The 25,432-nt window shown below is 40.4% G+C and overlaps 1 protein-coding gene and 1 non-coding gene across 2 annotated transcripts; both read left to right on the top strand.

The window, feature by feature from the left end:
• Window positions 1-11,367: 11,367 nt before the first annotated feature.
• On the top strand, window positions 11,368-24,877 carry LOC140225309 (uncharacterized). Its single transcript, XM_072303763.1, has 6 exons — window positions 11,368-11,572; window positions 13,066-13,463; window positions 14,349-14,636; window positions 20,945-21,298; window positions 22,235-22,424; window positions 23,766-24,877. The coding sequence occupies exons 1-6, from the start codon at window positions 11,383-11,385 to the stop codon at window positions 24,443-24,445; spliced, it is 2,100 nt and encodes a 699-aa protein (XP_072159864.1). The 5' UTR covers window positions 11,368-11,382; the 3' UTR covers window positions 24,446-24,877.
• On the top strand, window positions 19,198-19,304 carry LOC140225344 (U6 spliceosomal RNA). The gene has a single exon (XR_011900470.1). It is a non-coding gene; the product is annotated as a U6 spliceosomal RNA (small nuclear RNA).
• Window positions 24,878-25,432: the final 555 nt, after the last annotated feature.

The following is a 25,432-nucleotide window of genomic DNA, read 5'->3' as shown; positions in this document are numbered from 1 at the left end:
ATGAAATCTCTTTTTGTAAAAGAATTATTAGACGCTTTAATAGATCATATACATGGTAGTGGTGTATGTAGATAACTTTCAACAGGAAATGTGAAGGTGCGTTTAACGGAAGAACTACGGCAAGATTACTGAAAAGCTGTTCATATTTTTAAAAATTACACACGCTCTGTAGAAGCGCCATTTATATTGTGCATTTTGAATATTCTTTTCTCCACCATAGGATTTATTACTGAGGATGCCTTGGTTAATCAATCGGCTTTAGGCGGTTTATATTGACTGGAAGAGTAAAAATTTCTGCAGTTATATTTACTGAATTTATTAATTTACTGACGGCAGATACTCTGCATTCATTTTACTGTGCTAAGGAAAAACGCCGTATGAACCTCCAGGCGTTGCCAAATTTCCTTTGATAAAACACAAATTTCCTGGTAAACTTATGAATATTTTCCTTCTAATTTTTCAGATAATTTTTTTTGCAATTTCTCCTAAAGTTCCTGAAAATTTCAAGGAAAAATATTCATAACTTGCCTCAAAAATAAACATTTTATCGAAGGAAATTTGGCAACTCTAGAATGTTCATACAGCGTTCTTCCTCAGCACTCCAGCATTGGCCGTAAATTTCAGTTACTTTGGTTAAAGCTTGAAATAATCGCCGGAATGGCAACGCGGATTGAGACGGACGGCGACACCGAATGACACGAGTGACATGATTTGGGGTACCACACTTGTGCTTTGTTTGAGCTTATTCTTCGTACCTTGGGCTTTACATCTTTGCGGCTAATTTCATTAGTATGCACCTGAGGTCGCGGGCCTCGCTGTCGCAACGCTCAACACTCCCAAAGTCGCTCTTTTTCTTCTCGGAACCGAACTCATCTGCTTGCACGAGTGCAGGAATTCGTGAGTTCTCCCCCACAGAATTTAAATATATTTTTAGTTTTTCGCTGAAGAGCACGAGGAAACTTCAAAGTCGGCCTTCGGAGCGACCAGTGAAAACCTCTGTTATGCTTAAGAAGGACACCAAACTGCCGTTCTAAGGAAGAACGCTGTTCAAGTCTAGAAAATTTTCCGCTCGAAGACGAGGGATGGAGGAGTGATTTCTTTGCTGCCGTGCTAAGGAAGAACGCCGTATGAACATTCGAGAGTTGCCAGATTGCCCTGGATAAAACATGTATTTTTGAGAACGATTTTGCAAGATTTTTTATGAAATGTTCAGAAATTTTATACGAACTTGCGAACAAACTCGTCTGAAAAAATTGAAGAAAAAATGGCAATATTTTCCCAGTAAATTCAGGGTTTTTAAGGAAATGTGGCAACTTCTGAAGGTTCATGCGGGGTACTTCCTTAGCACTGCAGTATAGACCAAGGGAGAAAATGGCGGACTTACGATAGGGTCTCCCGTGGGTTGCCATTATAGCTATAGTCTATAGCCTACCTCCTTCGTCCATTGCAACCACTCGCTTACACCAATAGGATCCCTCCATAACCTTTTTGTCTTCTTTGTCTATCGTTTTATCTACCAATTTCAATCATCAGCCCCTAGGACAAATTACATATTAGACATACATGGATAAGATTTGCCAAGAAAGGCACGCAAAACAATAGTCGGTGCTGATGACAGAGCCTTCTGTTCATGGGGCTCATGCACTTTTTTTTGTCATACTTAAAGAACGTTTCTGTTGTGAGAACAGAACTTCGGTCGTGAGCACAGAGTATTCTGTCCTCATAACGGAAACTTCTGCAGCTGTAACAATGAAAGTGCAGGAGCCCTGTGAACAGGACTATATTTATTTCAGTGGGTTTCTGTAACAATCCTACGCATCTTGAAGTCGCCTCAATGACCAAAACAATTAAAAGCAGACATTTCAACAATCAATTCACGACAGCAAGCAAAAAATATTCTCATTTTTTCCCAGTTTAGTCGGAGGATTTAATATCTGAATCGTGAATTAGCATCAAAGGGAAGGCCACTTTTATTGATGACATCACCGCGGAAGGTCCCGTCGCGTCCTGCATCTTGCATAGCCCCCAGATTGCAGGCAAAATAACCTCATTCGACATGATGAGACTCACCCATATTTCCCCCGAGCAACACGGTGCCAGGAACGTGATAGGACATTGTGCCAGCGTGTTGGTATGTCACTTGTCTAACAGAATGCATGTCAGCGGTAGGAGGTTTAAGTACCTGAGAATCTGCTTTTACGCCCAGTAATGTACATACAATCCAGGCGCTCGGCTAAACGTCCGATATCTCGGCTGGATCTGACAATTCCGCGTTCTCATGCAATGCCCACACGTCAGCCGCGGACATTAGCGTCTATTTTAACTGAATTTATGATATGTTTTATCAGTTTAATTCCTTCCCTCCTCCTTCGTCTTTATTCCAGGTGTAGGCCCAATACCCTTGTCCGGAGAGAATGAACAAGGTGCCAGCTATTCTCATTGATGAAGGACTCGATCAAAAATGGAGCATTTTTCGCTTAATTTGTGGACTAGTTTGATTTTTGAATCGATTTGTATACCAATTTCGCAAATCCTCATTTCTCATCGCGTTTTTTTTGTTTGTTTTTGTTTTTGCATTACGTTCCTCTCTTTGATCCTCAAGACATTTTTGGACATTTTTTTTATCAAATCCAAGAACTTAATATTCAACTTCAATTAATAGTTCCTTCCCTTTTTATTTTTTTCATATTTCTATCGATCTCTATTTTCTAAGTCTTCGAGGGGCGTCCATAAGATACGTAACGTTCTGGGGGGGGGGGGGGGGGTTGAGGAGAATCTAACGCCATTTTTTTTTTTCACATGTTGAAGGGTAGGAACCTACGTCTAAATAGCTTTACGATAAGAATGAAAAATCCCAAATTTAGTGTTACGTAATCGACGAACTACCCTAAACTGTAAATTTTTAGGAAAATGTAAGTTGGTTTTCTTCCACGGGATTTGGTCCTGACGGGCAGGGGTGAGCACATCTAATAGACAAAAACTCATCCCTCCCGTCTCTCTTTTCCTGCGTTCTCTCGTGCCTCGCTGAGGGGAGGGTTTCAGACTCCGATGGATTTTGGTATGAGCTATCTCACTTTTGACACCACCGGCCCTGTAAAAAGGACCGTCCCTAAATTACGAAATGCACTTTTTTGACATTTTTGAGACCCCACCCCCGCCCCTCCCTCCCTTGTAACATTTTTGTGACGTAGGTCTCTATCCTTTAACACGTAGAAACAAAATGGCGTAACGCTCTCCTCAACCCCTCCCGCCTAGAATGTTACCAAATTTAGGGACGACCCCTAGGTTAGGTTAGGTTAGGTCGTGTACCAAAAAAGAAGAAAAAATACAAGAGGCAAGGAGAACGAAGAATAGTTCTCAAAGCTTTGCCGTCATACTTTCACTGTGCTCCCTCTGGGGGGAAAATGCATATTTTGCCCAGCCGGCGCAAAAGTTCAAAGTCCCGTGACACTGTAAGACTTACTATTTCTTCATTCTCAACTAAGAACGTCGGCGATTCACCTGACCACGACATCGTGTATATGCTTGACCCAATCATCAAAAAATACTCCCGCTTGGCTGGTGGTTTGCTCGGTGCGCAGCCAGTATAGCTGGGAGACTCGGGATTCAGGCCGAGGCCGTCCACAATCTGCGATTCTCTCGTTCTCCGCCGTTGCTCCTATGGGTTTTGCCATTGTTGCCTTTTCGGAAGGGCCCGGGGCCATGGCGGAATAGAGTAAATTCGTCGTTCCTCTTCCAAAAGAACGTACCTCCATTTCAATTTTACCAAATTTACCTCCTTAAAGTTCATAATTTTTTAAAATTTTGTTTTGTTTTTATTGATTTGACGAGTCCTTTATTTTTAGCGATTTTTAGATTTTTTAATATTTATATAATTGATTGTGCTCGATATTGAATGGTCTGACAAACAGGGCTATACCTTAGTCGTACAGCTAAAAGAACAAGAGGGAGAAGAAGAAGAGGAAGAAGGAGAAGAAGAAGAAGAAGAAGAAGAAGAAGAAAAAGAAGAAGAAATTCCCAGAAACATCTTGGGCATTTCTAATTGAAAATTTCACCGATTTTTCCTCAGATTACAAGCAAAAATTAGATAATTTTGAATTCAAAGTGCAAAGATATTATATTTTTGTAAAATAAATTAATTGTCGGGGGCAATGTGGCAACCTTGAAGTGGAGTTACGTTCCATCGTCCGGGAGACGACGTATTGTCAGGGTTCAAAATTTTTAAGGGATAAAGGTTGAAGAACCACGTGTTGTGTTGAATGATATTATTCATTTGCAACTTTACAAGGGCGCCACCACTTTTTTTGAGTAGTTTGGGAGATTCCAAGCTTTTTTATTGTTTTTGATCTTTCAAATATGTCTTTCTTCCCCAGGAGGAACTTCTGTCTCGGAATTTCACCGACCTCTTACTCTCTGAGTAGTTTTTCTACTTTCCTGATAAATTTAAAAACGAGTAGAGGTACCCCTTTCAGAGATAATATTAAATTTTGCGAATCCACCATTTAGCTTCGTCTGGACGAACCCTCTTTTAAAAAGATATCAGTGCCTTATAACGCTCGAACTAGGATGTTGTTATTTTCAAGGCATCAGATGTGTGTAATTTTAGTAAGGTACTGAAAGGAGAAGAAAAATAAGCAAATAAAGGCGAAGCAAGTAGCTATCCGAGCCGCAGATAAGTGTTAGATAAGTTTAATGAAATTTTTGAGCTTATTTGCTCCTAGGTAATGACTGCATCATGGAAGGAAACTGAGCATATCAGTTCTCTTGTTGCGAACTGGATTCATTTCATCTAAAAAAAGAACTAAAATGTCTGTGGGTTTTCTTTACTTGGTCTAAAAAAGTTGCATTGAAATATCTTTTATATTTTTCCTTTAAGTATGAAAATTAAACGTAATTGGAGATTTTTACACTTGTAATTAAGGAATACATTTTCCAAATTGACATTGATATTAAAGAATATAAGCCCACATAATAATGTACTCGCAATTTTAAAACTTTCCCAATCCTGATAGTTTTTTATGTTTTTGAAGGAAACAAATTGGTCGATAGGTTTCAAAGAGTTAACAGAGCACTTGAGACTTAATGAAAGGGCACTGGATTCAACTGAAGGGCGACTGCATCTATAGGAGATGGCAGTTATTTCTGAGAGATTTTGATTTCTCTTCATCTACATTCGTACAATCTAAACAATCACTTTCAAATAAAGGGTTTCACACTGGAAAATATCTATTGGATCTAGAGTCCAGACTCTTGAAAACATTGACAAGAAAAAATACTCTTGATTCAATCGGATTTTTGCTTGAATCAAAACGAAATCCACTTAAATTAAGAGGCTTGGCTCTTGATTTAAGCTAGATTCTAATTGAATCAAGAGTACTTTTTCTTGTCGATGTTTTTAAGAGTCTGGACTCTAGATCCAATGTGTTTTTTTTTTTCCTGTGTACGGAACAGGAACTCTGAACCTTGCATCAGCTTTCTACTTGTCTGAAGTGAGGAGAGGTATGAAACTTTTAAAAACAAAACAGAAAATTTCGGAATGTGCGCGTGCGGCATCGAGCCTCACGCCACTCCGCACGAATTGGCAATAACCTCGAAAGTGCATCCATTCACACTGCAGTAAACGATAAATCAATTATTGCCGAGCAGAAAGAAATAATAAAAATAATCCATCGCGAAACAGGTGAGGTAGGATGGTGGAGGGAATAATTCACACAAACTGAAGATTTTTATGCGCTAGGTTTGCCAGATTTCAATGGAATATTTCTTTAAAGTCAGTATACGCTTGTGCGTAACGGCATTTGAACGAATCGACAACCATGCGTGCGACCTAGTCATAAGAGAGTGGAGATGCTTGCGGCAATTAAACGCCGTTTATGACGTTGCCGAAAGTAATCAACAAGAGTTTTTTTTTTTTTTTTTTTTTGTGGGAGCAATCATTGTTCGACAACTTTCAACGTCCATCAAACCAGAGGGAAAGAATCTTTCAAATTTCCGCTCATGATCAATGAATCAGACTATTTTTTCCCTACCCGTGGAAACCGTCTTCCGGGAAGGGACTTCAGCACTTCAGCCCACGGACGAAAATTTTCTAAGAGAGCTATTTTCGTCCAGTTGAGTCAAAAATTCGGTTCTCGAGTTTTCGGGGAAAACCTTGTAATTTGACTGCAGCGGTTCACTTCATTTTTGTTCATTAGTGGGCGCAAAATTGAATTTTTAATCAAAAAGTTCAATCCCTTGATACCGTGGATCTCACCTTTTCCCGGATCAAGTTTATTGAGCTGCAAACCGATCATTGCTCTTTTTTTTCATTTGTTTTTTTTTTCGTTGAAATGGTTGAGCGGTTTTTGTACAAAAATGTTTGTAGAACACTCCCGATGTTCAATTTTTAGTTTCAATAACCCAGCAATTTTGAGTGTTTCTGGACTCATATCTTTCTTCCCACAAATGATCGCTTTTCATTTTCCCCTGGTAAAAATTGGCAGTAGAATCTGTGTTCCAAAATACCATAGACCTACAGCCGGCTGTAAGATTTCCAATAGCTCCTATAGCCGGCTACACAATTTCTTATAGCCTTTTATAGCCGATGGCGATTAAGAAACGGCCAGGCGATAAAGTGTATGCTAACTTTACTAATTACGGATGCTAGGACTTAGTGAGTTTTTGGAATACTGCTCTCTTTTTGGGCCGTAGTACCTTGATTTATTTTGCGAGGAAAGCTCCGTACTTTTGATGGATGCCTGCCATTACTAATATATTAGAGCGCCTTCAGTTTCGTATGATACTGTGCAATACCTCTGGTGTGAAATAGTTGCTTCAAGCGCCGTGGCAGGCGGGCAGCCAGCGCGAAACACGCATTGGCGCCTACAAACCTAACAGGGATACTTCACGCGTTGCGCAATGCGTGAAGTATCCCTGTTAGGTTTGTAGGCGCCAGTGCGTCGCCGCTCCGCTTTGTGTTAGGCTCTAACATTTAATCTGGCGGAGTCAGCGTTATTCAACTCATGTTTTGAAATGTTTGCACATCCTGTATGGATTATTCTCATTTTAATTGATGAAAAAAAATATGTATTAAAGGAAAATATAATGTGTGTTTTGTAAATATTAAGGTGGTTCCGTATCAAACTTAATGATTTTCAAAGCACACGAATTTCTACACAATTTCTTATAGCCTTTTATAATCGATGGCGAAAAAGCAACAGCCAGGCGATAAAGTGTAAAGCCCGGCAATAGGAACTATAGCCCGGCTGCATAATTTTTTATAGCTTCGTATAGCCCGGCCGTATGATTTTCTCCGCATTCTACAGCCAGCTATATGATTTTCTGTAGCCTTCTTTAGCCGGCTATAAGAATTCCTATGGTATATTGAAACGCAGCTCTTATCGCCAAGTTTTACCAGGGCCCCACAGATTAACCCAACAATTTTGAGTCAAAGGAGCTTTCTCCAAACTATGTTTTTGAGCAGCATTCAAATCTCCACAGCGTCAGATTACTTAGACTTTTTTGGCGGTTTTTGTGTCATGATATTTTCAAAACATTTTTCCACGTAGCAGGGTACCAATATTTCGAATTTGGATTTTTCTGTATATGTTGGCCCGTTTCTCTTGGACGGGCATCGATTTTACACATTGTCCAAAGTGCGCAACCGCGTATATCCGCTTGCAACGTTACAGACTTCCTGTCATACTTTATTTTTTTATTTTTTACTATTTTTTTTGTGTGAAAAACTAGCCGATGTCAGTTCTCGAAAACTTCCTTTAATTTTGCTCTCTGTCGACAAAATATTCCGTGTAGATTTCAAGCTACAAAGTTAGCTTATTTCCCTTAGGAAAAATATATTAGGAGAAGAAATTTTGAAACCCTGCAATGGAGATACGTGGTTTCGCATTCCGATCATCGACCAGTGGCGTGCTTTGCGATATATCGATAGATCTGCCATTCAAACCTATGGAAAAGGATTGATAAACAGGGTATACCTTAATAATCGATTCTTTACCATAGCTTCAAATTGAGAAATATCGATAATCAATCATTCACGCCACGCCACTGTCATCGACATAATCACTGCTTTACATATTGTCACGTTTGGTGTAAAATATCACGCGTAATGATACCGCGCACACGCCGCAAGTTACGGAGTTACCAACGGCACACCACAATCATAATAATCGCATCTGACATTTTTTTTCCAATTCACTGCAAGGTCACAGACTCTTCATTTTTTCTGCACCTCCCCGCGTTTACACGGCTGCACATTGTAACTCTGCCCGTGCGGCGAGCTTAACATCTTCATGTCGTCCTCAAGTTCCTACAACGAACAATAACGATAGAAATCTGTTTTTCGAGGACGTTCTTTCCCCGTTTTTTCCACTCTTTGCTCCCTCTTACCCGGCGTCGCGTCGCGCCGACTGGAACCCGTGGGAACCGGACGGTATGTTGACTTGGTCGAGGATAAAAACTCACTCGTTTATTACATGGTGCGCCCTACAATCCGTAATAAAGCTCGTGTATGAGGTCTCATCAGGAATTAATACTGCCTCGCTAAAGAAGAACGCTGTATGAACTTTCGAGAGTTGCCAAATTTCCTTCGATAACAGGTTCATTTTTTAAGGAAAGTTATGGAAAATTTTGCCTTTAAATTTTCAGAATCTTTCGGTAAAATTGTGAACTAAATAATCTGAAAATTGTGGAAGAAAATATTCGTAAATTTAATAAGAAATTGGCGTTTTATGGAAAGAAATTTGGCACCGCCTGAAGGTTCATACGGCGTTTTTCCTTAGCACGGCAGAATAGTATTAAATCATACTGTCATTTGGATCGCGTTAAGTAGAAAGGGACCAAGCTACATCAGCTATTGCCAAATTTAATTGGGCGCTTTGATTTTTTACATGAAAATTATTGTGCGGATTTTTGTATAAATATCAGTGAATTTTCTGTAGAGTAAAGAGCAAATTCCTTAAAATTTTCAAAAAATCCGCACGAACGTTCTCTTTTAAAAAATTAAATTGCCCGATTAAATTTGGCAACAGCTGATGTAGCTTGGTCCCTTCCTGCTAGACGCTGCGGTCCATTTGACTCCGACTTGACAAGGCGTTTCTTTCATTAATCAAGAGCGTCATAATTTCAGTTCGGCTCACGGAATTAAGCTAGTTTAATATGCATCCGGGGTGGGGGAGGGGGAAGGGGTGGGGTGAAGGGACGTTCGTTCGGCTTGTTGGGATGCTAGAATTTAGCCCGCATCCCTTCGATCTTCGACCACGTTATACGCTTCTTTATACCCACTGTCGTGGTGAAGAAAAAACACCGTATGAGAATTCGAAGGTTGCCAAATTGCCTCTAAGGAAACTTTTATTTTTTAAGATAGATATGAATATTTTTTCCTTAAAATTTATTTAGACATTTTAGATCAAATTACGAAAAAAATTCTTTGAAAAACCAGAAGAAAATATATATACAAATTCTCCTAAAAATACGTGATTTGTCAGAGGGAATTTGGCAACGTTTGGAGGCTCATACGGCGTTCTCCCTTTGCACGGCAGTATACGAACTGGTCCCGTATTATCGTTGGCATTAGAGGTCAATGATTGGCTGCCGATGATGTTTAGAGCAATAAACGTTGATGATCTGTGCCCAAATCTTTTTGACCAGTTTACGTATAAGGTTGAAAGTTGCGGCAAGGATGTTGAATTTGTTATTCGATAGCTGATTAATGGTTTGCACCGATTAGGAACTAATAATGGATCCAGCTTGCTGTAAAAAAGTTGAAAAACCGCACAGCTTGAATTAGAATGTAATTTTTCGACTTATGGTCGAATTTAGTCGTTAGGTTCCTCAACTTACAGTTGACCGGAACCCGAAGAAATTAGGGTCCTGAAATCCGCTTTAATCGTGCCCTTTGTATTAGAGAACATTTGACATGTACAATGGTCCAACATTTTCTTTTTTTAGGAAAAGGACACCGATACATGTCGATGACGGAACTAGGAAAACATCTTTTGAAATTCACAGAGTTGTAAACTACCTGATATATTTAACTTTTTATAGGGTAATCTATCATTGATTTTGTATAAAAGAATCCCCCTCTTTCTGTTGGAAAAACAAGTTCTATGAAGTAATGACGATTAACATATATTCTTAAAAAAATAAAACATGTGCAGAGAGTTTTGAAACAACACTATATCGCGATGCGTGTCCTGAACTTTCATCACCGATTTTCAGCCCTGTATTTGACGTGATTTTAACTATCACTTTCTCCCTGCTTTTCAGCGGGAGACATAGTAAAACATATGTAGGAGGTAAAGTTCAAAGACCTGAAAATTAGGATGACATTCACATGCACAACGGTGTATAACTAAACATAAAATATCAGTTTGCGCTTTTCGTCACCGTGTACATACTTCATTTATTGTATCCATGTCCTATATTCTGCGATTCTCACGGTGACTTCGTTCAAGCAAGAAACAGACTTTTATGTGCTAAGGAAGAAAGCCGCATGATCATTTGGACGTTGCAAAATTTAATCTAATATGGACCATTATTTTTCTCAAAAATTCATGAATATTCTTCCTTCAAAGTTGTACAAACATTAGATCACATCGGGAATAAATATATCTGTAAAAGTCTAGAAGAAAAATTCCAAAATTTTCAAGAAAACGCATGTTTTACCAGAGAAAATTGGGTAGCGTTCGAATGCTCATACGCCTTTCTTCTCGGATACGGCGACGAACTCGTTGAAATGGCACTATTGAACTCGCCCAGGAACGTGGGGTCAATTGAATTGACAGCGGACGTCAGAGACCTCTGTCGTCTCCCTTTTCATCACATTATTGGCTAATTTGCCACTTTTATGAAGAAAGTTGGAACTTCAAGCGGCTGAACATAATAAAACTTTGAATATTCTGAGAAAACCGGCAACAATGTTGTACCAATACTGAAATATCAAGCACTGGTACATCGGGATCGATGAGGAAGCCGCGACTGTCAGGAAAACCCTAATCGACCCAAATTCGACCGATTGACAGGACTTCGTTTTGCAATTTGGAACTAAAATATTTGAAGTTTATTGAATTTTAACGAAGTAAGCACCTTTGGCATACCATCACATTATTGAATACAATATTTGGCTCAGTTTAGGAACGACGTGGAACCATTGGTTTCCCCATACACGTGAGTGTTTTTACGAATGAGTTAGAATTGCAAAATATAGTGAGCTTTACATTTTGTAACACTCTGGTGACAGTAAAATTATCACTGAAAGCTGTACTCACATTGCCTGTAGGTTTAATAGCTTTAAAGAATGAAAATATTCTTTGAAACTGCACGACATGAAAGCTGTTCATTTTTACAATTTAAAAAATTATTCCAAGATATTTTGCATTGTGTCACATGTTAATCATCATTTTCATCGATTGTTTTTCTCATTTTGTTCCAGATGTGCGTCGATTTTTACGAGTGACGCTGAATCAAGAGTTATTATCTCCAACTTCCGAGAAACAAAGGCAAGACCTTCTCCAGAGGCTGTCAACCAGAGAACAATCGCCCGGCTCCTACCTGGACATGAACTGTTGTAAAAAAAGTAATTCATTTTCTTCCTCATCATCTTCTTTGTATTTTCAGTAAAGGACCTTGTGTTCTTTCAGTGAGTAGGTCAACTTTAAACAAAATTTCTTCGAGAACCTTTGACAAAGGATTGCTGAGACGGCATTACTTAGAAAAATTTTGGATCGATTTTATTTTATATTTTTTTTATTTTATTGTCTAATTCTTAAGATTTAACTTCATTATTAACAATCTTAACTTCACTGTTTTTGGAAAAGTTTAGTGTTAAACACTCATTTTTGAAATATCAATGCCATTTTTGGACTTGTTGGAATTGCGAACCCCCTCCCCCCCAAAACTCAACCAGAGGTCTGTAGTTAACACATATGCACGCAGAGCACCTGTTGAGGTCATAATGGAGGTTGACCCCCTAATCAGGGCTGATATGTTTATCCATTTATGATTAAAATTCATCACATTTTAGACAAGTAAATTCTGCACTGAAAAAAAAAAACTCCGGCCGTGGAAGCCGTGCTTACGGGCTAAATGCGTGATGCGTAAACACACCGTCCGCGTTCTGGGCTCAGAGGCCGAAAGTTCAGGGGGTTCAGCAACCGGAGCAGTCGAAGGTACGGTTCCAGCACCTGGAACTTTCGGCCTCTGAGCCCAGGACAGACGATATGTCTATAGCTCGTAACTTGTTTTTCAGCATGAAATAATGAAACAGACTTTCATCTTGGGTAACCTAAGGCTTTCGGAAGTCCAACCAAAAACTTTTGAAAGCTCCCTGAAACCGAAGTTTTTCTTATCGACTTTATTCCGAGAGCCGGACGATATATCGGCTAGTGCGAAAACGTCCAATGTTCAATACAGTGTTTCAGAATTCGAGAGGGCGATTTCGTTGTACCTTACTGACATAAGATGGTTTGAAACGTTAAGAATGTGGAAGAATTTTATGAAAAAAACCCCAGAGGTATAATTAAACGTTTACTATAGATATAGATCTTATTCATCATTGTCGTAGGGAAAAAGAAACCACTGAAAAATTATGAGACCCTGTATCGGGCAACGGACGTCTCCGCACGAGCCGATTCATTTGGTGCAGTGGCGTGGCGTGAATGATCGATTATCGATATTTCCCCATTTGAAGCTATGGTAATGAATCGATTATTAATGTGTTGGTTGCGGACACCCTGTTAATCGATTCTTTGCTATAGGTTTAAATGACAGATCAATCGATGTATCGCAAAGCACGCCACGCCACTGTTCACTGGGTGACAGAATCGTATCACAAGTCTTGACCACTTGGATCTACGCTGACACGGAGCTTGCTTGTCTGCCACGTGATGGGCGATGGCACACGCTACAGCGTGGCAGACGACTATTTTTCCGTGTCAGGGCTTGAAAGGCTATCGATTTAGTGGTCAAGGCTTGAGCCTGAGGATCGTCGCCTTTGTCACTGAGGATCGTCTGGCTCTTGGTCTACTTGTTTTATGAATGGTTGATCATTTCCTTGGGAACTTTGTGCAGGTTACAACGCGGAGATAAGCCGGGACTTCCAGGAGTTCTACGAGGCGTTCGAGCCGGACGACCTGAAGAGCGCGCGGCGGAGGTCGGACATCTCCTTCCTCAAGTCGAGCGAGCTCCACAACGAACTGAACATAAACAAAGACAACTACGTCACCAAGAACGTCCACCGCAAGAGCCTCAACTCGGTCCTCAGCTCGGAGCTCATCCTCGGCTCGGAGCGGCTCCAGGACCGGAAGCCGAGTTCGACCGGCTCCACGACCGGCACCAACATGAACGGAATCAACGGTCTTAACTCCCCCAACTCGGTGGCCAGCTCCGTCAAATCCGACAGCTTGTCCAGCTCCACGTCGACGATCCCACAGGAATCCGATGGCGAGCGAGGCGCCAACTCCAGCGAGGTTCGTCCCTCTTTTTACTATCCCTGGTGAACGTGAACCTGATGGTCTTTACTTTAAATCCATTTCGTCCACAGAGACTAGAGATCTGTCACTGGTATTCGTCAATGGTGCACGGAGAAAAAAATCTCGTGCGGGGACCCGAAGTTTAGGTCATATGGATCTCTGAAGTTTTCGGATTTAGCATCCGAACACTTAAGGTCCAGCTGCTGAGGTTGGGATCACACATCTGAAACTTCAGTTCTTACGTCTGAAGTACTTCGGTTTTCACATCCGAAGAACTTCGGTTCTCACATCTGAAGTACTCAGATTTGTAAGAACTGAAGTTTCAGATGTAGGATATCAACACTTCCATAATGGAAGTGTTGAATGTAAAAGCTTCCACCTGAAACGCTTCCGGACTTCCAAAGGTTTTATCAATAACTCCGAAAAAAAATTAGTTAATTTCAAATTTTTGTGAAATTTCACTTTCCATCTCTGTAATCATCCTCGGTCTCGCAATAATCGAAGACTCATTTTTCGCTTTTTCCTGTTAAAGATCAGATTGTTACACTTCATTGGAAAAAAAAAACACATTGGATCTAGAGTCCAGACTCTTGAAAACATTGACAAGAAAAAATACTCATGATTCAATCAGATTTAAGCTTAAATCGAAAAGAAGCCGCTCAAATTAAGAGGCTTGGTTTCTTGATCGAAGCAAAAATCCGATTGAATCAAGAGTATTTTTTCTTGCCGATGTTTTCAAGAGTCTAGACTCTAGATCCAAAGATCCAATGTGTTTTTTTTCCAGTGTACAGAAAAGTCCCGATTTTTTTTATTTTATTTTTTTTCGCAGCTTTTCCCCAGATTTAGTTTTTTCTTTATTTGTTCAATTTTTTTGACTTGAAGGTGCTGTCGATCTCGGCGTCGGCGCTGAAGTACTCGGCGATCAAGCACGGGGTCCTGGCCCGGAAAGAGCGGGTGCTGAAGGCGTTCGAGAAGGTGCGCAAGTACTGGGTGGGCGTCCTCGGGCACTCGCTCTACATCTACACCAGCGAGAAGGACCTCCGCCCAACCACCGTCATCGACATCCTCGGATACTCGGCCCGGCCCGTCTCCGTCAAGGACCCTCCCAACTCCAGCCCCAAGAAGGACTACACCTTCGAGATTGTCTGCCCTGGCAAAAAGACCTACCAGGTACGCCTTACATCATTTTGCAGGTATAAAGCACTGCACTGAAAAAAAAAGTTTGGCAAATTTTGTGTGAGAATATAATTTGCGCATCAGCATTACTTCGAGTGTTCCAAGATTGTTCGGACCAGTTCGCCTTCAATGTAATGACTAGGCAATTTGGGCTACTCAGGAGCAGTAATAGTTGCTCGCAGCAATTTGACCCCAACTATATGTATTTGCTTTGAGCAGGAGATTCACGGCGAGTGTTCCGAGATTGTTCGGATCTGTTTATCTTCAATATTCCAAATAGGCAATGAGGGCTACTGAGGAGCAGAAATAGTTGCTCGCACCACATATGGCCCCACATATTCGTTCTAAGCACATCATTTCCGGATCAATATTGCTCTCATCGAGTGTTCCGAGGTCGTTCTGACGAGTGCGCCTTCAATATTCTTACTATGCAATGTCGGCTACTTAGGAGCAGTAATAGTTGCTTGCAGCAGTTTAACCCGCACATTCGCTCTGAGAATATCATTCACGGATAAATAATATGCACAGTTCTACGAAAGTGAAAAACTTCAGCTCACATGGAGCTTGTTGCATCCCATACCTACTCGGTCGTGAACGGTAAACTAAGAATTGGTGTGTTGCGCTGAACTTACGGTTCAGGGTTCACTGATCATACACTCAGTTTCATTCATTATAATGATCGGTTTGCTGGACTAGGGCCGTAGTCTGAACCAAAATGTGCCTTTAGAACAATTAGAACAATTCGGTCCTTATCTGTCGTTTTTATCTTCAAGTGGAAATCGAGATTGTTAGACAAGGCCAGGGATGGGCTATCCCCCCCCCCCCCCCACAATTTGAGTAAGTATTATCTGGTCTTCCCTCCCCTGAAAATCTGCGCAACAGAAAAAAGCCTCAAAACCGGTACATTACCTTGCATCGTCTAGATAATGCGATAGAGAGAAGGATAAAGTAATTCCGTATACCTAACTAAAGAAAAATAAAAACACTAATGAAGAAAAACTGTTTTTAGTTTTGAGGAAAAATTTGTAAATATAGAAGTAACATAAATTTTTGCTCATCATGATCAGAGACAGGGCCGAATTAAGGGGGTGGCTACATGGGCCGCGGCCCATGGCGGCAAATTTAGGGAGCGGCAAATTTTGCAGTTTTTTTAAATGTAGCCATAAATAAAAATCAGATTCAGACAAAAAAATTACGAACGAGAAAAGGTGACAAAATCTCTCATTTCCTGAGAGTATATCTCTAATTTTGTCGTCCTTCTGTGATACAATAGATAGCGACTTTATTTAGTCGAGTTAAGACTAAGAGAGAAACCGAACACGGATTTTGGCCTGGAACGGCTCAATGATGACGAGAACGTGAGATGAAAAGGAGAAACCCTCGGCGCGGCGGTCGGCATGTAACACATATTAGCACCTACAAGACTGCATGAATACTTCACGCATTGCGCCAAAGACAGTGCGGTCACTGCGGTCAGCAGCGGGCAGCGTGAAACGCGTAGCGCCTACAAGACTGCATGAATACTTCACGCATTGCGTCAAAGACAGTGAGCAGCGGTCGGCCCGAAACGCATAGCGCATGTAAGACTGTAGGAATACTTCACGCATTCCGCCAAATACAGTGCGGTCAGCGCGGCGCGGCGGCGGAAGTTAAAATTATTAAACCACATTTATGTTTGTTCTTTCATAATTTTTTGGTTCGTTTCTTATGAATGGAGGGCCTTGTCCATACAGAGATAGGTTTACGGAACTTAACTTTCGCGCCAAGTTCCGTGAAATTTTGCTAGTAGTGTTGACAGGGCTTTCACAAAAAATGTGACCAACACTAGTAAACGCGTCTTATACGCGTCTCCCCCTCCGGCACGTTTACTTGATGGCTTTTATTGATGTTTCAAAACGAATGAGAAGGGGGCGGCAAGTAAGCAAATCCGGCCCAGATCAGAGAACCCGTTATTTTTAGTAACATGAAAGTATATAAATTAATAAAAACTCGATGCGGTAGATAAGAAAGGTTACACATTTGTATATGAATTGATGCGTGCTACAAATAGAAAATAAAAAATATCTCCCAATCTAAATTTTTTTCGCCGCTGTCTTTAATTATATACAATGGTATTCCTTCAGGTCTCATGTTTTTGCACTCAATTAAATCTTCCCAGAGCATCCGTTTAAGTCCAACATACCATGAAAGTTGTATTGTTGCGCAAGCTGACACCTAGCGGCAACACTTCATGCTGAAGGTCGTGAGAGAAACTGAAGATGATTGCTACCTTTGTCAATGAATTTACTGTTCCCTGGTGTGTTTAGTTTTACCGGTGCTGAAGTTTGATGTTGACAAATCACTCGCGATAAAAGTTATCATTTTGCGAACTTTCAGGCCATGCTGCCCTCCCCCTTCTTAAACTACAATTCGACGGCGTAAGTCGGCAATCACATAGGTAACTCGGTTTGCGACGTCGCAGACTTCCTGTCATACTTCATTTTTTAATCGGAAAACTACTCAATGGCAATTCTTTAAAACTGCCGTGAGTTTTCTTCTCCATACGAAGAAAATTCTGTATAAACTGCAAGAAATGATGTCAAATGTGTCGAGGTTCTCCTTTAAAAAAAAATAATGTAGAGGCGGAGATTTTCAGACACCGTGAACGAGATAATTATGTGATTGCTGACTTACGCCGTCGAATTACGAATTAAAATGAAATGAAGATAAAAATAAGCGGACGATTACTCAGTTATCCGTTGGATTTGTTAGTTGTTAAAACAATAACAATGTTTTTGTTTGAAGATTCCGTGACGTACTAACTTTTAATTTTCCCTCCTAAACTGTTCACGATTCTTCCCGGGAGAGCGCGCGTTGTGTAAAAATGCGGCGCGACGGCACGAGTTATGAGTTAATGGAATTAACGCCGAGATATTATATTGCAATAAGTTTCAGTAAATGGGGCCCCTTCAAATACGAGCTAGGCAACATACACAACACTCAGTTGAATAGCAATATTTACATTATGTAATTACTACGTATTGCAATCTGTGCGACTTGGGGCCCTTTTGACGGTCACATCTTCATGGCTGAACTCGAAAAATGCGTTTTCCAGTTTGCGACGAAAAGTGAAAAATGCGTTTTTCAGTTTGCGACGAAAAGTCTCCGATCATGTTTTATTTTTTGAGTGAATATCAACCAACACACTTATAATCATGTATTCTAAGTAAATCATAGAAAACTTCAAGGAACCATTTTGGTTAGTAATCCTTGCAGAGAATAAAACATATAATCGGAGGTTTTTAAAACGCTTAAATTGAGATACATCTTTTTCGCAATTAGCCATCGATACATGACAAGCAGAAATTCAAAACCTGGCTAGCGTCATCAGGTTATTGCTAAATATGCATGTCGCTCCTCAGCGTAAAAGATCCTAAATGCCCTGTTTTCATGAGGAAATTTTCAAATTAGTTTTTATTTTCATCGAAACGCTCTAAGACCCGTCACAAAATCAGAAACACCGATATATCCCTGTCCTGCTAGATAGGATTTTCTTAAAACGCCTTCTAAACGCCGCCGCTACGCCGTCCACAGTCTTACATCACTGATTGCGTAATCTGTAATTGAAGGCGCTACAAATCTATCGAGATTTAAATAATGTCGGGGCCCTATCCTTTGAAGAGGCATGACAAAACTGTACGTAAAATACTTTTCAGAGCTCTACATGCGGCGTGGACAAATTTTAAGTTTTGGTGCGTAGCCGCGTTCACATTGATGCCAGGAATTTTCACACCTCAATTTTGCAGTTCTTTGATTTCACCCGTGTGGTGTTAGTTGAACACTGGAACATTGCTCTCTAAAGTGTAGACTGATAACATGTTCATTTTGAAAAGTCAAGCTCATTTGTAGGGCAAAGGGCAGAAAGGATAAGGATCTTAATCACCGCGGTCCACCGGCGCTGTGCCGCACAGTGGATCGAGTTAATAGGAGAGGTCCGAAACAATTTGGAAACTTTAAACGCGTATAACTCCGATTATACATGACTTTGAGGTTCTGTAGATGATTTCATCGTGAAATTTTATTGTATGAGCACTCCTTGAAATGTAAAATGTGACGAAATAAAAACCAAAATTTGCAGTTTTAGTCAAAAATTTCATGTTTAACCTCTCTAATTGACTCGACCCACTGTGCGGGCGCGGCGCCAGTATCCGTGACGCGGTTTACTCACCTCACCTGATGACACACCCACGCGTACCCGCCAGAGCAAGGTGTAGAGCGGTCTCCACCAGGTAACTGCTGCTATTCATTGTCGGCAGCCACTTGTATCTTTCTCGTGTTAAACTGCGGAGCGATCGCTTGTTTTTCATGATTAATTTGTACCCATTTTAAAGTTCATATTTACCTTTTTTGCGACGGTTTCTCTTTTAACTAAATATCTCCCGCAAATTTTCATGCATAAATTTCAGATAATATATAAATAGGATTACAATATGCGTGGAAAGACGTTACCAACTGGATTGCAAAAATTTTTTTTTATCAAATGGGTATATAAGGTTGACTTGTTTCGTCGTCTTTCGTACTCGCTTCGGCGGTACATATACTAAAATTGGAACGATACAGAGAAGATTAGCATGGCCCCTGCGCAAGGATGACACGCAAAATCGTGAAGCGTTCCACATTTTTTGGCAACTTGTTTAATCATCCTCTTCACCGCTGAATTTCGTTTCGCTACTCATCCTTCCCTGCCATCCTCTCTGACAAACATCATCAGTTTTTTGTTAAAATTCTGATTCTTTTATGAACTATTGTGGATATTTTAGACACGAAACGAAATTTTGATGCGGTTATTTACAAATCAAGGTGATTCGTTCCGAGTTCTTGGCAAAGTCGAAGTGGCGTGTGACACACCGCATTGAATTATTTATGACACACCGTAATACAGAATTAAGCAGTTTTAAGTACAGAGTTAAAGCTACAGTTTTAACGCTTTTGACTTTTTAGCCCAAAAAAAAGGGACGAAAGCTCCTGAGCATGAGTCGAAAGAATCATTCTCGACAAAGAAAAAATTGCGAATTTCGGAGAAGTAAAAACAGGATTTGGTCACCGAAAAAACTTTTTCGTTTTACAGAGCCCAATTACTGTATCGAATGCAACTTTTTTGTAGCAAAATCCTATGCTTTCATTTCTCCGAATTTTGCAATTTTTTGGTTGAAAACGGGTTCCATATGGACTCATAAGCCCTCGTCCTTTTTTCGACTAAAAATGCAAATTGTGCTAATATTTTTGACTGTGCAATATAGAGCACACCAGTTCGACCACGTCAAAGACCCGAGACAAGTACCAGAGATAAGCACCGTATAAAGTCAACCTCATTTTTATATTAATTTTGCTATCTCACGCACGCCCTGTTCTCCTTGAAACAGAAAATAAAAATGTATAATTCTATACGTTTAAAATTCGTTTGAAAAGCAGTAATATAATAAATGCTTCTTCAAAAGAATATGACCAAAAAAACCGAATAAGAAACTGCTGGTACGATCATACGAAGGCGCCGGCGGCCGGCCGTTGTGTTACACGAACGGTATGTAGCAAAAGTGGTATCACTGGGAATTGCAGGCGCTTTTAACTTGCGTTTCACACCGCAGGCTTCGTCTCAATAGTTTCGCTCTTACCTCGAATGTATCCGCTCGTGTAAATTTCGAATGATCAAGGTTGAGTCTGTGGTTTTTACGTTGTTTTTATTTGGTGACTTGGATGGACTTATTCTATAATTATTTATCAAATCGTCCATATCAAGTACAATGAATACCCATTTAAACAATTGATTTGGTGGAGGACAGATTTCAAAAATGCATACTCGTAATGTTACTCGCGGCAGCGCAGCCTTCTGGAATAGGAGCGATGCTTATGAGACTATAGTACCTTTATGAGGAGAATATAGACATGTCAAAACACGGAACTTTAGAGCCCAAAAGCTTACGTTCCTGTACGACGAATACTAGAAAAACGCCCTGCTAATCTTCAGATTCCAATATCAAACAAAGATGGCCAGGAATGTTCACAAAAGAGTGTTTCCAAAAAGGCCCTCATCGATATCCCTCCTTTCGTTATATTGATACGTAGCATGCCAAGACTGATTTGTCTTCGAATTTTTTTAAAAATGCAACGAGACTCTAGGAATTTTACGTTGGTCAATCGGCTTTATCATATCATTCGTATAAGCAAGGTGAATCCACGCTAATGACTCCTTGAACTTTCATTGACTTGTGCTTGCAATAATTAATTTGCGAATTCTGACCTAAAATTAATTTTTAAAATTTCAGTTCATAGCAAGTAATTGGTCCGAGATGGAGACGTGGATCCTGATAATATCTCAAGCAGGGAACCAACCAACGCCTCTTCCTAGTCCAACGGTAGCTCCCAGTTCTAACGGCTGCTTCCTGAACGAGAGATCGTTACCTGCCACCCCTGTCAGTCAGTTCGGCCCCGAACAAATCTACGACGAACCCGACTCCAAGGTCAGACCCGTCGAGAAGTACCCACTGAACAATCACGTCAGTCCTGTACAGTGGCAACAGTACGAATTCATGAGTGACGACTCTTTCTACCACTACATCGACGACACTATGAAGGAGAATTTAAAGAATATGAAGAACTCTTGCTTGTGTAGTCAGCAGGTATATACCAAATAATTCTCCCCATAGTATTATTTCCAGACTAACTGGTATTTTTTGCATTTCGACGGCGTAAGTCGGCAATAACATTACTCAATTTGCGACGTCGCAGACATCCTGTCGTCCTTAATTTTTTAAACGGAAAACTACTCAACGGCAATTCTTTAAAACTGCTGTGATTTTTCTTCTCTGTGCGAAAAAATTCTGCAAAAACTTCAAGGAATGATGTCAATTTGTTCTCCTTCAAAAGAAATAACATAGACGCGGAGATTTTTAAACACCGCAAACGAGATATGTGATTGCGGACTTACGCCGTCGATTTACACTTAGGAAGCACTGCTAACACTGTTACTTTCAAATCATGAATTTTTTAATAATCATACTTAATTCAATGAAATAAAACTAAAGCTAGTTTAAATATCGTCTGGAGAAAACTCACATAATTTACCACAATAGGCAAGATTTTTGGACATTCAGCTGAAAATTCTCGAATAGCTGAACAATGTATGTTTTCTAGCCTACCTCCACGATTGAAGGCGAACTAGCGGGTTCATTTCACTGTTGTGATGATTTTGCCTCCTCTGATTTGTGAATCACTGCCGCTTTTTAGAATATAAGTGGACTATATTTTGCAATTCGGAACTACAGTTTCTGGCTCAACGGATAAACACTAATGTGCATAGCGGAAACTAGTAGTACATACTATGTTTCTAAACTGAGCCAGCTACTGAAGTTCCTAATTGCAAAATGTATTCCAAATGTATGTATTTCAATTAAATGTAATGCCAAATGCATTTTCAGTCGGTTCATTAAAACATGCTTTTTATGTTTTAATTCGGATTTCGCGAAGGCAGTTCCATTCTGTAAGTATGTAAAGATGTACGGGCAACATATGTATAAAATCAGCGACATTAAACTTACTTTATCGCCATGTTTCAGAATGAAAACTATTACAACAACGTAGGAGAAGGAGTAAGGCATTGCATGCAGTGTGATAATAGGAGTAACATGTACTACAACATGCTAGACCCACCCGACAGTGGACGGAAAGAGAACCACCTTTTCAGCTGTAGTAGTCTTCCAAGCATTCCCACGGAACAGGAGGCAATTTATGACATTATATTAGATGGTGAGTACACATTTCATTAGCTCCTGCGGGCCAATAGTTGAAATTTATTGACAAAGCTATAGACAAAAAGGACAAGAGGGATATGGAGGGATCCTATTGCTGGCAGAAGGTGGTTACAATGGACAAAGGAGATAGGTAAATAGACTAACTAACGGTAACCCACAAGAGAACCAATAGTTAGTTGTCATTTGCTCACTTAGTCTAAAGGAATCAACCATTCCAATCACCAGGTTTGCTCCATTCTCCCTATGTCTTCTTTCTCTATTGTCTTGTCTGTAAATTTCAATTATCAACCCGCTGATCGCTAAAACTTCTCGCGCTAAAAGGAAATATGGGAACTCCGTCGAAATTAGTATTACAGACCAATGAAACTCAAAATCATGATGTTTGACTAAGTTTTGCGTTAGAATTCACTATTTCTATCTCTCGAAAAAACGCCAACAATCTGCCTGTATCGAGTAACTAAAAGCACATTTGGACAACATTTTTCGATGAAGAACTACTCTTTTGGGCATATTTAGAAAAAACTCACGTAAAACTATCTCTTTCATGCGGCTAGACGCTTTCATGAACGAGCCAGGAACGGTAGTTTTTTATTGCAAAAAGTAGTTCATTTGTTGCTTCTGGAATGGGATGAAAACAATGGGGTTCCGTATTTCAAAATGTAGTCCATTTATGATTATTATGCAGTGACCTTTTTCGTCTTAACTCATCTAAAAGTTTCATTGAGAGAATTCTATTTATTTGTAAAATCGATATTTACTTGAAATTATCTCGAGTTATTCTCTAGTTATAAGCAACTTATCCAACAATTCTCCAATTAATTTTTCCCTGAATCTGCTAAGAGTTTTTCCTCACTATTTTAAGGAAGTGAGTCGACTGTGAATGATTTTCATCTGCCGCAAACGCTACAAAAATTGCAGGATCTTAGCAGCATTGCGAGCCTCAATACGCCCTTTCACCGGATAAGTCCTCAATTAGGAACTACAATTGCTCAACCCTTAAAAAACTTATGTGCATAGGGAAACTAGTAGTACATACTCTGATTCTAAACTGAGCCAGATGCTTTAGTTCCTTATTTCAAAATGCAGTTCAAATCATCAAATTTTCTGCTGAGTTAAACTGAAAGGTGAATGGCCTTAATAAACTTAAATTCATTCGTTGGGCACAAATTAACAAGACTCTGTCGATACAAGACTCAGAAAGACTTAAGAGCGTCTCCATAAGATTTAGTGATGGATCTCTAGAAGTAAAAGTTTCCACCATTTTCGAGATAGCACAGATAGTCCCTGTTTTTCCCTTCTAATACGTTTTACTGACGAGACATGATGTAAATTTCAGGTCAAAAGCAGCAGATCAACGGGATAACCGACCGGGACAAACTGCTCAACGAGATCCTGAACCGGTCCAAAGAAGAGCCAACCTCGAAAACAAAACCGGACGAACAAACGCACGAAAGAACCGACTCGACGAGATCCAGCGACGGCAACGAATCCGACCGGTCGTCGAAGGAGAACGCCGACTTCAACGTCCAAAAATCCGGTCTCCTCTTCGTGAACCAGTACGGCCCGAACCGGATCCAGGACATCATCAACCGGATCGAGACGACCTACAACAACAAACGGGAGCCGACGTCTCCGTGCAAACGCGAACCGGCGCCCGCCAACAAACGCTTCGCCAAATCCGGTTGCACGACGACGCTCCCCAAACGCACGACTCTGTGCCGGAGCTTGATTTCAAGTCCAACGAATCGATTTTCGGATCTCAGAGGAGCTCGGTCGTCCAGGACCAGCTCTACGAACCGGTTCAAACCTCGTCCAGCGCGTGCCCGTCGTAGAACCGGTTCGTTGCGAGGGAACGATTTTTGTTGTCGTGGGTCGCCCGCCGAAACGGGTGACTCTACGAACCGGTTCGAACTTTCTGCAACGTGTTCCAGTTGTAGAACCGACTTTTTGCATGGGAGCGATTTTTGTTGTTGTGGGTCGTCCGCCGAAACGGGTGACTCTACGAACCGGTTCTAACTTCCTCCAACGTATGCCAGTCGCAGAACCGGCTATTTGCAGGGGGAATGATTTTTGCTGTCCAGTCCTCAACTGACCGTATGTTGAACGGATTCCTAGGCTACAGGCCGTTTTTGAACGGAAATAGGCTAATTTATGGCTCGGTAAAAAAGCCGCCATGGAAAAACGGTTGTCACCGGTGTTTTTGACTTATGGCAATTCGTTGCACTGAGATCACAGACTTCGCCTCCTTGAAGATCGCAAAACCCTCGGGATGTGAAGAGGGAATCAATGTATTTTGTAGTACGTCGTGCAAGTACCAGGGGAAGTATTGCCTCGAATTTCACTCCAAAATTGACAGTTAATGAAACACCAAAAAATCTTTTTCATCAGGCGTCTCTTGAAAAATTTTGATACTACAATTTCGTAGTTTGAATTGCTATTTTTAGTAAAGCACTTAGTAAGCACTTTTGACCAATAACTTTTGTGTTGCAAGTGTGTTTGGATTTTTACATTCTTTAGTGATGAAAGAACTGAAACTAAGATCACGAACACAGCTAGTAACGCATTGGTTGTATAGTCAAGTCACACTTTAAACTGCGTTACAAAATTATAACACCAGTGTGTTCAATCATTTTACTTTATGATTGGGACCACTGGCGAGAATGATCGACCATCGATATTTCTCCTTTGAAGTTATGGTGAAGAATCGATTATTCAGGTGTTCGTCACGAACACCCTGTATATCGATCCTTTTCCATAGGTTTAAGTGACAGATTAATCTATTTATCGCAAAGCACGCCAAGCCATTAAATTGGGACTCTTTTTCATCTACACCTGTTTTTCGGTGACTACGAATTTCCATATATTTTTCAGAAGGAATAAGAGAGAAAGTCAGATTTTTGTGAATTAGGCAAACATACGAGGAAATTCTGAAATTATTTAATTTATAGCAAAACAAAGTACGATGAGGCGATCGTTAAAGTAACAAGACTGAACTTTTAATTT

Source organism: Bemisia tabaci, chromosome 8 (genome assembly GCF_918797505.1).
Source record: "Bemisia tabaci chromosome 8, PGI_BMITA_v3".
In the NCBI taxonomy this organism is placed as follows: Eukaryota; Metazoa; Arthropoda; class Insecta; order Hemiptera; family Aleyrodidae; genus Bemisia; species Bemisia tabaci.
The sequence above is the reverse complement of the archived record's forward strand: the minus strand, read 5'-3'. Positions and strand labels throughout refer to the sequence as shown.